This window comes from Bacillus rossius, chromosome 1, assembly GCF_032445375.1.
Source record: "Bacillus rossius redtenbacheri isolate Brsri chromosome 1, Brsri_v3, whole genome shotgun sequence".
Classification (NCBI taxonomy): domain Eukaryota; kingdom Metazoa; phylum Arthropoda; class Insecta; order Phasmatodea; family Bacillidae; genus Bacillus; species Bacillus rossius.
The window spans coordinates 369,662,991-369,675,198 of record NC_086330.1 but is presented as its reverse complement, the minus strand read 5'-3'; the positions used below and the strand labels follow the sequence as shown (position 1 = coordinate 369,675,198).

The 12,208-nt window shown below is 36.6% G+C and overlaps 2 protein-coding genes across 2 annotated transcripts in view; one reads left to right on the top strand and one right to left on the bottom strand.

Annotated features, from left to right (window-relative positions):
• Positions 1-1,944, top strand: part of LOC134528429 (ubiquitin carboxyl-terminal hydrolase 37-like) — a 29,606-nt gene extending 27,662 nt beyond the window's left edge. The window contains exon 11 of the mRNA XM_063362033.1: positions 678-1,944. Within this exon, the coding sequence (XP_063218103.1) occupies positions 678-744 (67 nt within the window). The 3' untranslated portion in view covers positions 745-1,944. The remainder of the gene's footprint in view (positions 1-677) is intronic.
• A 2,762-nt stretch (positions 1,945-4,706) lies between these two features.
• The window catches only part of LOC134528427 (sterile alpha motif domain-containing protein 13), a 31,001-nt gene continuing 23,499 nt past the window's right edge, over positions 4,707-12,208 (bottom strand). The window contains exons 4-5 of the mRNA XM_063362032.1: positions 12,021-12,199; positions 4,707-5,121 (exon numbers count right to left, since the gene is read on the bottom strand). Of these exons, the coding sequence (XP_063218102.1) occupies positions 4,975-5,121; positions 12,021-12,199 (326 nt within the window). The 3' untranslated portion in view covers positions 4,707-4,974. The remainder of the gene's footprint in view (positions 5,122-12,020; positions 12,200-12,208) is intronic.

Sequence of the window (12,208 nt, the reverse complement as noted above, 5' to 3'; positions counted from 1 at the left end):
TAAATGCTACCTATTTATAAGTATATTGTAAGTTATGTATACATTTTAGGTGCAGGGGATTTGCCATCATCAGCCAACACTCTTAGAGAAACTTATGTCCCAAAAATTGGCCAGGCAAATTAGGAAGCAGTAAGGCTATGAGGTTTTTTTTACACTGCCAATGGCATAATTTTTTCACAATTTTTTGGGGTCTCTACTGATTGCTTATTTTTACACCGATTTTTTTGCACCGCTTGCTAATTTTTACACCGGTTTTTTGCACCGCTTTTGTCATTTTTTTGCACCGCTTTTGTAATTTTTTTACACCGAAATGAGCCAGTTTTATTTACCATTTTCTGGGGTCCCTACTCATCGCTTAATTTTTGTAGCTGACATTGTTTTTTTGTCCAGTATGTTAACAATATTCTACTTGAAAGTAACTCTTTAGAAACTTAACATGAACACATACATCTGAATGTTTATCAGGTCTAAACTCTGGCCAATACTTTCCTGAGACATATGACGTAGTGCCCAGTGCAAACGTTCCTTAGGACAAACTCCTGCAGTAGCCAAAACATGCCTGCAGATATAATGAAGACATGTTGATTTGATGTTTCATGCTTGTTACGTAAATTTATGTGCTTCCTCTTGATCAGAGATGAGGTTGTGGGCTGACAGGTTGTTTGTTGTGATTTCAGACCCCTGTTTGAGCAGTTGTCGGCAGAAAGTTCAGACTCACCGCCTCAAACTGAAGACCACAGCTAGTGTTGAACGTTCCAACGCATCTGCATAAAGAACTTCTGATTGTGTAGATTATTGCACACAGGTGGACGTCATGTCTGCAGATACTTAGTTGAAACTACAGAATTAGATGCTTGTAAATATTTTTCAATAGCACCCTTTTTGTTTGTACCGTGTACATATATTCCACGAACTTTGTAAAATAGTGATTAGTTGATATCTTGTGCATTACGTTTGAAAGAAGGGCATCTGTCGGAACTGCGCTCGCGCACGCAATATGGTCAGATGTAGTTGAGCTGTTACGTGGGACACAGACCAGCACTGGTACTTGGTGGATTGGTCGTGTTTACGCGTGGATGAAACCGTTACCAAGCTTTCAAATGTCTTGCACAGTGTAATGTATAAGTGTAGAATAGATTTTTACTTTTGGATATTTGGTTTTATTTTATAGTCATATTAATTATTTTAATTAGTAATTAACTACAAGAAATGTGGTTTTAATTTGTTTGTGAAATTAAACATATAATTGTTGCTCAGCACTGCCATTTCAGAGATAAACGAGAAGTTATATAATTAAATAAACAGAACCGTACTGTGTCTGCTTTATCATTTTACTATGTATTTCATCTGCGTACTGAAACTTTGGTCCAAAGATAATTGCGTTGCATCTCATGGTTTGGCCCACACACACGAAGGACGCGAGACATCCTGGCTGACCGCTAGCGGCAATGCCCATAGGCAGTTGTGGGTCGAGGCCTTGTCTGCTGACCTGAACTACTTGACGGGCTTGACGGGTGTTGTATGCAGGAGCGTATTCAGAATTTAAACGTCACAAAATTTGGTTGATTTATCTTCCTTTAATAAATTCTCAGGCTCTTTACTGTAAGCTAGGCTTGTGCGAATAATTGTGATTGGATGGTGAGGCCATGTTCCTGCCACTCCCTTCAGCTGGTACGCAATTGCGTGTAGCCTCGTCAGTCATTGTTAGAAACAAGTTTTAATGGTTTTGTTTTTAGGCCTACTTACCTTTGAGAACAGAAGATTTTGATATTTTCATTATTTATGAATTATGTTTATTCTAATGATAGCATATTACTGAACCCATGTAACAAATAAATGTTTAATGACCACCAAAGCAGTATTGTTTTGAATGATTAATGGTGCATACAGAACAATAAAAAAAATCTGCAAGTACTTGTTTAAAAAATATACCACCGTAATAATGTAAAAACAAGTTCCTATAACAGTTGTAAGATCAATTTTTCTATCACTTAGAACATTTTTTTTTGTAAAATTCATGCTGACTCTATTAAATTTAATATAATACTAATAATACATATTGCATTTTTGTGATTTGAATTAAGTTTTGATTAAATGATAATACACCATAAAGCATTGAAATGCAACTCCTAACTTACATTAGGGATAGAGATGTACGAACCTGCAAATTTTTAAGTCGAGTCGAATTATACAATAATTAGTTCGAGTCGATTCGAGTCGAGTTTGTAGATCATAAATTCAAGTCGAGTCGATTCGAGTCTGAATTTTTATTTGAATCTTTGACACTTAAGTTGAGCTTGAATATTTGCACTTTACTGCTAAGAGTCCTTAGACTGGCCCACGTAATCAAATATATTTAAAATACAAGTATTAATACAAATAATTCATTTAGAATAAATTCTTAACTGATATAATACAATTCAATAATTGAGGTATAGAGCATAGAAAAAAGTATTTTTTGAATTTTTAAATTTTATTTAACAAATATTGCCCAACTATGAAAATTAAAAAAATTTGATATCTCCTAAAGTATTTGGAATTTCTTATATCTGCTGGCTTTAATGAAAAGAGGAATTTTAAGAGCATATAATTAAAGTATTTTCAGAATTTTTAAATTTTATTTAACAAATATCGCCCAACTATGAAAATTAAAAAATTCGATATCTCATAAAGTATTTGGAATTTCTTATATCTGCCGGCTTTAATGAAAAGAGGAATTTAAAGAGCATATAATTAAAGTATTTTAAGTTTTTAACATTTTTTTTCGCAAATACCGCTCAACTACATATTTACCTTATTTTGGACCGAACGAGTTAGCTGCGGCCTGCAGCATTCACGAGTCAATAAAAAAATGAATATAATTTAGGCTTGTTGGCGCGAAGGTTAGGTTACGTTTCACACAATCATTAGAACATTTTTGAAAACTTTCACTTATGGGAAGTGTAAGGCCGTGCTACAATTAACGCAACATTACAATAAACGTTCCCATAACAAATATAATACATTTAAAGATTATTGCTACAACACTAACGCCGTTACGTTGCCGGCCAATCGCAAGCTGGCACTTCCAACCAATCCATGCTTTTGTATTTGTATTAAATAGTTACACTTTATAAAATACTTTCACTTTATAAAATACTTTATACTTCATAATTAATTTTAACTTGCCACTTAATTTGGATAGCAAACAATTATACAAAATGCACTCTCGCCGAACGTAATAGTGTAAACAAACACGGAAAAAAAAATTCATGTTCGCCACCCTACACTTCCTAAAATTAGTGGAGCGCAGTTGTTTTTTTTAACTGCCATTTCGTGATTGGTGGCGTATCAGTCGCAAACATGCGCTCTGTAACACAAATATAACGCTACCGTTAATTTATTATTGTAACGTTGCGCCGATTGTAGCACGGATTTACTAAAAAAAAGTAATATTTGGGCCGATATTAAGATTATAAAATTTAATTTGTGTTTTGTTTATTAAAAATTTGTTCGTCTTCTTTGCTATGTGGTCACACCTGTTAAGTTGGCAATATGTGAAACTAAAATATAAATAATATGGCCGATTGTCGTCATTGTTTTTAAGTACGTGTTTCGGTCTTACGTACGTATTTTTAGTGTCGGCTGAAGTCACGTAAGGAGATATTAAGAATTGTAATTCAATTTTATTATATTTTATCATCGAGTTTTATCCAATTTCCTTTCGAGTTTCGCCCCGTCGAGTAAAATAAACTCGAATGCCGAGCCGAGCCGAGCTGATGCTACTCGCTCGACTCGACTCGAATTTTCGAGTCTCGGCCCATCACTAATTAGGGAGTTATATGGTGCACTGATGTGCTTTTTGGTGTTATTTCTGTTTTATTACAATTCACCATATAATCTTGTCCCATGTCATTGCCTGTACGAGGTACAGGCGTAGCATACGGGCGGTGGCTCACAAATAACATAAATGTGGGCCAAAGAGAACTTCACTGCTGTGGTCCAGGCGCTACTGTGTATAATTCAACCTTTTTTTTTTTGTGTTTCGGAACTTCAATTAGAATTTTGTGACCACAGTCGTCAGTATTAGCCTAAACAAGGATCGAGTAAACTTTGTCCTATGTTCCAAGGATGTAGAGTCCTGCTTTTACCATGAGTTCGTGTACAACCACTGGATTTATATACGAACTATACTTTAATATTCATCCTTCAGTACCTGCGAACAGCCGACTTGTTTTGTATTCAGTGAAGAGGTTATGTGCGATTTGATTGTCGATTTGACATGTATTTGTTGTAATGGTCAGACAATGGAGTGGGGGGGGGGGGGGGAATGATGAATGTTTTAGTGAAATATTAATTAAAAAAAGTTAATATCAATTTGTGTCTGCGAGACATTTTAGCAACCAGTTATCTACAGTAACATTTCCTTTGGAACTTAATTAACATTCAGCACTAAACTAACTTCTGCAAGTGTTCATGAATGTACATTGTAGACCAAATGTTTGAACTAGTCTGAAGAGTTACAGAATTTAAATTTCTATAATTCCTAGTTATAGCTTTCAATGAAGTACGAATTTTACAAGCACATTAGTATCTTCAAGTGTAAAATTTATGAGTACTAGACAAAACTGGGAGAATTTGTAGTCTTCTTTAAAAATAATCTGGCAACCCTGGGCAGGAGCACTGCCTTTCACCGTCATGCTAGGAGTGGCCATTCACAAAAGCGATGGACAGCAATTCATTTTTATTATAAAAATAATGTATGCTATTTACACTCTGAAAGCTATTTACACAATTACAGTTCACCGCCTGATTTAGGCTCGTAAAATACCACCACAATGTGGCACTTCACATTTGCATCTGGACTTAATGTTCACTGCCTTCATTGGGTTGACAATAAGCACAGCTTTGCTCATATGTTTAAATAATGTCTCTGTGGCATTAACATGACTATCTTAGTTGTTTTTTTTTTTTTTTTTTTTTTCAAATGTAAAACTATGGCCAGAAAAAGTACTCTTCGCTTCGTCTGATTTGCAACTTCTTGACCTGCTTGTAGAGCTTCAATGCCGGGCCAAGTTTTAACGACAGCTCGATCAATACGTCATCTCTCTTCATGAGCAGCAACGAAGGTCCATCGATTCCCTGTGAACAGTTCGCACAGGTTGGTAACACTGCAGTAACAAGAACCTTTATCATGCCAGTTAGCAGAGACAAAAGCCTTATCATGAAAATAACTTACAGTAAAACCTTTTTGTTGCGACCCCATTTATTGCGACCACCTCTCTATTACAACCCGATTTCGAGGAACCGTGAAAAATTGCGGAAAATCCGAATCTGATAGAAAATAAGTTTCTTGTGGTGAGTAGTGTGTTACTGTGTTTCTCTTGCCGAGTGCTGTACTGCCGTAGGCAGCGCATATCTAAAAATAGATACCACTTCCTGTCGACCTCTGTCAGCGCTAAACAACCCCCATTCCATGTCCCTTTGCCGGCAGGGTGCAGATAAAGGTTTTTGTGACGTGTTTACGTTTAGCTTTTTGCGAGTGTCTAGTGTGGTACGCAGTTAAGGCAAAGCTACCTGCTGGATTTCTCTTTATTTTGATTACTATCGGTTGACAATACACAGCGACCGACTGGATGCACGCCCACCTCAACTTGTTTTAACTGCCGCAGCGATGTTTATTTTGACAGCTCAAGCAATTATCTTTTCCCGTGGGTTGATAGAAAAAGGTCGCTTCACCCAGCATAAAATAAAAAGGCTACGCCACTTATACCCCACGCAGGAAACACACTGGCTGCCGTCTGTCTCCCCGCATTTATCTTTTTTCTAACATTCCACGTCTTACCTCTCGCGCGAGCAATAACAAAGCGACCACGAATTGGGCCGTTTTATGCTTTGTTTGGTGACAGCAGCTTGATTTTATTCAGTATATTCCTTTTCATAGGACCCTTGCTATTAAAATACATTTATGTATATTTAAGCTTGGAAGCTTGTAAATTCCTTGCCAGAGATGACTGAACTCGAACTTGGTGTGAAAAGTGACATATTTTGACCCCTCCCATGCCGCTTTAGTACCCCATTCATAATAGCCCAATTTTACGGGAGGAGGGAGGGTGAAATGAGCATTTACTCACTGAAGGTTTTGAAGGTGTTATAAGGGAGGTGTTATAAGGTGTTAACTCAAGGTGTTATAAGGGAGGACACTAGATGGTTTGTGTGTCTGGGAGGGATGAGCTAGCCTTGAAGAATGTTAACGAGAGGGGAGGGAGGGGTGAGCTTATGCATCATGAAGCCGCTGCCGCCAGCCAGCCGGGCGAGCTTCGTGTGCGCCCACTCGCGTTGCAGAACCTACAGCTGCCATATTTTTAAAGGAAATGTCCCATTATTTTTCTGTTATTCGTACATGAACATTATTGGAAGTATTTAAGCCAACACAAAAATATGCTGTGTGTTTAAATTAACAGATTTTTATGATCTTTCATTTATTTATTTTTTTATTTTTTTTTTATTTTCACATTTTGTTCAAAATGTCCAATTTTTTGACGGTTCCCGAGAATGTATTCGTAAAATCACTGCTTCGTTAAATCCGGGGTTTGTGACATTGCAGGGTTGCCACTGGTCCCTAAAAGTCCCTATTTTTCCATAGGTCCCTTAAAAGTCCCTATATTTTGATAGGTCCCTAAAGTCCCTTTTTTTTAAATTTTGAAATGGATTCATTGGAAAATTAGCATATTTATTTAATTTTTTATGAATGTGTCATGAACAGTGGCCATCAACACGCTTCCACACATCCATAAAGTTTTGCATCTGTCGAGCTACATTTTCCTGCATCTTACTACATGTAAGTTTTACAGTATTGATATTGTTTTATTATTCTTTCAATGTTTTTATTAAAAAATATTGTGTGAACAAATTAAAATTTTATGGGGGAGATAACATTCTTAAGCCCCAATGAAGATTAACTGAGGGGCACACATGCTCCAACTTGGTATAACACAAGTTGTTGGTAGCATTTTATTTCAGGTACCTTCTATATAGCTTATAATCTAGTTGCAGAACATATAATGACAAAGTCGTCATTACTTAAACCAATACTGAAATGTTTTCAGTGTCTTCAGCCTAACAAGAGAGTGTTAGACCAGAGTTCACTTGATATTGTTACCATCAGCAAATCTCTTCCATTGAACATAAATACAAACCTGCTTTTTGATGAGTGGAAGTTATTGCAGTCAGAACCAGATCAAGACATAATTGACAAGTGTGAAGTAAGAATTGACAAATACTGGTATCATTTCATGACATTAAAAAATGCTTTAGGGTCTCCAAAGTATCCAACAGTTTCAACTGTAGTCGAGCTGCATTGGCAGTATCACATGGAAATTCAGATGTAGAGAGAGGGTTTTCAACTTCAGTGAGAATTTTAACAGAAGACAGGTCTTTGTTGTCAGAACGCACTCTCAATGCTGTGTTAATTGTAAAGTCAGCCTTAAAAATATATGACAACAAGCCACATTTGGTACCTGTAACAAGAGAGCTCCTGAATCTTGCAAGGTGTGCTCATCAGAAATGTTGTGCTTATTTAGAGGAGCAGAAAGCAAAAAAAGGATTGGAAGCAAAAAAACTGGAAGAACAGAGGAAAAAGGTTGAAGAAAAGCAGCATGCTATAATGTTGGAGAAAAAAAAGATGTCTATTTTCCAAGCTGAAGAGAAGTTGAAATATGTGAGAAATAAAAAAGAGAAAAAAAGGAAAACTGCTGAAAGGTTATTTTCAGAAGCTAATAAAAGACTTAAAGAGGCACTTAAGTCAAATGATATTGCTGCTTTAAAAGAAGAAGCAAGTCTTGCACAGGCAATGAATGATTGAAGGGGTTATGAAAGTCCAGAATAAAAGTTATGGTGGAAAGGGAATGGTATGAGCAAAATATATAATGTTTTTTCCCCTAAATTAATTTATAATCAAAAACAGCATTTATTTGCATTACTTGTTAGTAATATTTGACAAAATGTTTCTTAAATATTTTCTAACACTGAAGATTGCAAGACTTTAAAAGAAAAATAAGAAAATTGACATTTCTTACCGCAAAACTTCAAGGTAAATTCAACTATAAAGTATAATACAGCAAAACCCCTTATTTGCACTTTTCATGGGGACAAAGTAAAAAAGTGTAAAAAGCGGGAAAGTGTAAATAAAGGGAAAAGTATAAAAAGGAGTACAGTTTACCTTATTTAGAATTTTTTTCCTTTTGTTTAATAGCACATACTACAATGCAGGTACAAACACACTAACAACAAATTTTACTTTAGTATTTAATCAATTATTAATTTACCACATTTGACAAAAATAAAAAAAGAATGAAAGCCAAAATGTTTTTCTGATTACATCCTAAAAAATAAATTTGAAATTTTCTTCTGCTTGCTTTTTAGGCTGTTCAAGGAGATTATTTGCCTCTCCAAATTATAAATACAGTTGCAACCGGCAGGGTTTATAACAAATACGGGCTACATACACATTGCTCACAGTAAAAAATTTTTTAAGAAAAGGCCGCAAATTGATGAATATTTACCGTCAATAGCGCGCCAAACGCGGAGAAAGGTCATTGTACTCGGTCAGCTGCTGTAACGACGCGGCGGCGCATGCGCACTCTATGATCCGCCCAGACTCATGACGCCATCAGCCGCCAACCAATAGATGCGAGCTTAGCGGAAAAAAATATAAGCTCCACCTCCCGTGTACCAATTTTATCCAGTTCTAATACCAGTTTATTGGTATACGCACCAGTTTTCTCGCTGCCGTGACATGTTCAAGTTTACGTTTATCATGATGTCTTGATACCAATAATTAATTATTTACAATCCCCAGAAATAAATGGTTAGTTTAAAAAATATGGCGTCAACTGTACAATACTTCCCAAATTATAAAAGACGTATAAAACAGTTACCAAGACACCGCTCATTTTATCTTGTGAAGTTTATGTCTCGTACCAGTATTTCGGCTAAGTTGTGACATAAATACAGTATCAGAACTTACAAGCAGCCATGTTTGTACATTCATGAGTTTACGTTTTTCCCTCGTGCATTTTAGATTGTCTCCTGCTATAATTACTCGTACTTTTACACGCCTAGGCTTAAATTATTACATGTTTAGAAATAAAAGCAACTTTTCATGTTATAAAATATGTATATTTTGCTATTTAAAATGTTCATTGCCTACTAGCTCCACGGTATTTTCTGGTTGTTTATGGTTGTTACGTGACGTAAATAGCGGGATTGATTCGATTTTTGAGACGTAATTCGCGGGAAAGTATTGTATTGGACTATATGGGAACCAAACGGGACCTGAAGAATATAGTGCAAATAACGGGAAAACGTAAATAACGGTAACGTAAATAAGGGGTTTCGCTGTATTATGGAATGACATACACACATTGTATTTTTGCTCATTGGGGAGAAGGGTGACCATTCTTTTAACGATGGTATTGAACACATTATCTATTGTGGTTTTGGTTGTAGCAGAACAGGGACTCAAGTTTTATATACTGGATTACTTGGCATGCTGAGTTAATACTGTGTTATTTGTTGTACTCGACCATAAAATTGTATGAAAAATTCTAGAAATGTTAAGGTTTCCGCAAAATTTCAGTCCCTAAAAAGACCCTTATTCTGTCAGTCCCTAAAACACCCTATTTTTGGAGGTCCAGCTGGATGGCAACCCTGACATTGTGACATCGGGGTTCAAGTGTATTTACAGCAAAACCCCTTATTTGCACTTTTCATGGGGACAAAGTAAAAAAGTGTAAAAAGCGGGAAAGTGTAAATAAAGGGAAAAGTATAAAAAGGAGTACAGTTTACCTTATTTAGAATTTTTTTCCTTTTGTTTAATAGCACATACTACAATGCAGGTACAAACACACTAACAACAAATTTTACTTTAGTATTTAATCAATTATTAATTTACCACATTTGACAAAAATAAAAAAAGAATGAAAGCCAAAATGTTTTTCTGATTACTTCCTAAAAAATAAATTTGAAATTTTCTTCTGCTTGCTTTTTTGGCTGTTCAAGGAGATTATTTGCCTCTCCAAATTATAAATACAGTTGCAACCGGCAGGGTTTATAACAAATACGGGCTACATACACATTGCTCACAGTAAAAAAATTTTTAAGAAAAGGCCGCAAATTGATGAATGTTTACCGTCAATAGCGCGCCAAACGTGGAGAAAGGTCATTGTACTCGGTCAGCTGCTGTAACGACGCGGCGGCGCATGCGCACTCTATGATCCGCCCAGACTCATGACGCCATCAGCCGCCAACCAATAGATGCGAGCTTAGCGGAAAAAAATATAAGCTCCACCTCCCGTGTACCAATTTTATCCAGTTCTAATACCAGTTTATTGGTATACGCACCAGTTTTCTCGCTGCCGTGACATGTTCAAGTTTATGTTTATATTATCATGATGTCTTGGTACCAATAATTAATTATTTACGATCCCCAGAAATAAATGGTTAGTTTAAAAAATATGGCGTCAACTGTACAATACTTCCCAAATTATAAAAGACGTATAAAACAGTTACCAAGACACCGCTCATTTTATCTTGTGAAGTTTATGTCTCGTACCAGTATTTCGGCTAAGTTGTGACAAATACAGTATCAGAACTTACAAGCAGCCATGTTTTTACATTCATGAGTTTACGTTTTTCCCTCGTGCATTTTAGATTGTCTCCTGCTATAATTACTCGTACTTTTACACGCCTAGGCTTAAATTATTACATGTTTAGAAATAAAAGCAACTTTTCATGTTATAAAATATGTATATTTTGCTATTTAAAATGTTCATTGCCTACTAGCTCCACGGTATTTTCTGGTTGTTTATGGTTGTTACGTGACGTAAATAGCGGGATTGATTCGATTTTTGAGACGTAATTCGCGGGAAAGTATTGTATTGGACTATATGGGAACCAAACGGGACCTGAAGAATATAGTGCAAATAACGGGAAAACGTAAATAACGGTAACGTAAATAAGGGGTTTCGCTGTAACTATGGAAAGCAGAAAACGTACATGTAAACTAACACATATTTTCTTTAGATGTGGCCTGTAGGGCGACGTACTTGTCATGAAGGTTGAAGTGGGTTTAAAGCAAAGCCGTCTAGAATTGTGAGTGACAGCATCCTGCCATTGTACGGCTGGTTAGCGAGTAGCGGTTTGGGAAGGGGAAGGGGGGGTTTGGAATGAACTGAAAATTTCGGAAAACATTTATTACGACCCTATTCCTGGGAACCGTGAGGGGTCGTTTCAGAGAGGTTTGACTGTACGAAACAAATCACTGAGCGGCACTCCCCTGAATATTTTTAATTTCATCACACTATATGTACTTAATACAATTACTTTAAAAACAGGTATTTTTATGTTGGAATATCACATGCTGTATTTGACTTCTAAAATTAGTGTAAGATAACCTGTAATTAGTAACACTTTCTAATTCCATTATACAATGGAAAATGATCAAAACTGAATAAATAACAACTATGAACACAATGAGTCCAAATATTATTCATTTTCTGAGATTATTAACAAAGTTTCAATGCATCATATGTGTATGTTATTGTAGAATGAAATAGAGTGATTAATATTTCTGAACCATTGATACACCTAAACAAAAGTAATCAATCGGTTGTTCGGGAAAAGTTGAGCATACTGGGTATTTTGCTACTGGTGGTATCAACGACCGAGTTATCACTAAATAATGCAGGTCAAGTATTGGTGGCGACGCCATATTATGCACGTACATCAAACTTTTAAGACCCAACTTTGCCTAAGCTTCCAACACTGCCATTTGAAGTCGGAACTGAACTAAGAGTGGTTTGTCTTTACAATTTCACATGTGACATATATGGTCCAATAGTGTTTTGTGTGTGGCTGACAAGGTTTAACATTTGACATACCTATCGTACGTCACCCAGAAAATGATTTAAACCACCATGCATAAATTTAAAAACAGCCGAGTGAGGTGAACGGGGAAGTTTCCCTGGGCCCAGACTCACGTGGTGCCGCAGAATGGCAGCCTCCTCGGGGAAGCCCTGGTCTGACAGGTAGCGGTACACCTGGTCCACGCTCCAGCACGACGCGTCCGGCACGCTGTCGTCTATCTCGTCATCGTCCAGCTTTCCCTCGCTGCCGATCTTGGCCTTCACCGTGTCCAAGGCGCAGGTCTCCGGCACGTCTGGGGGCC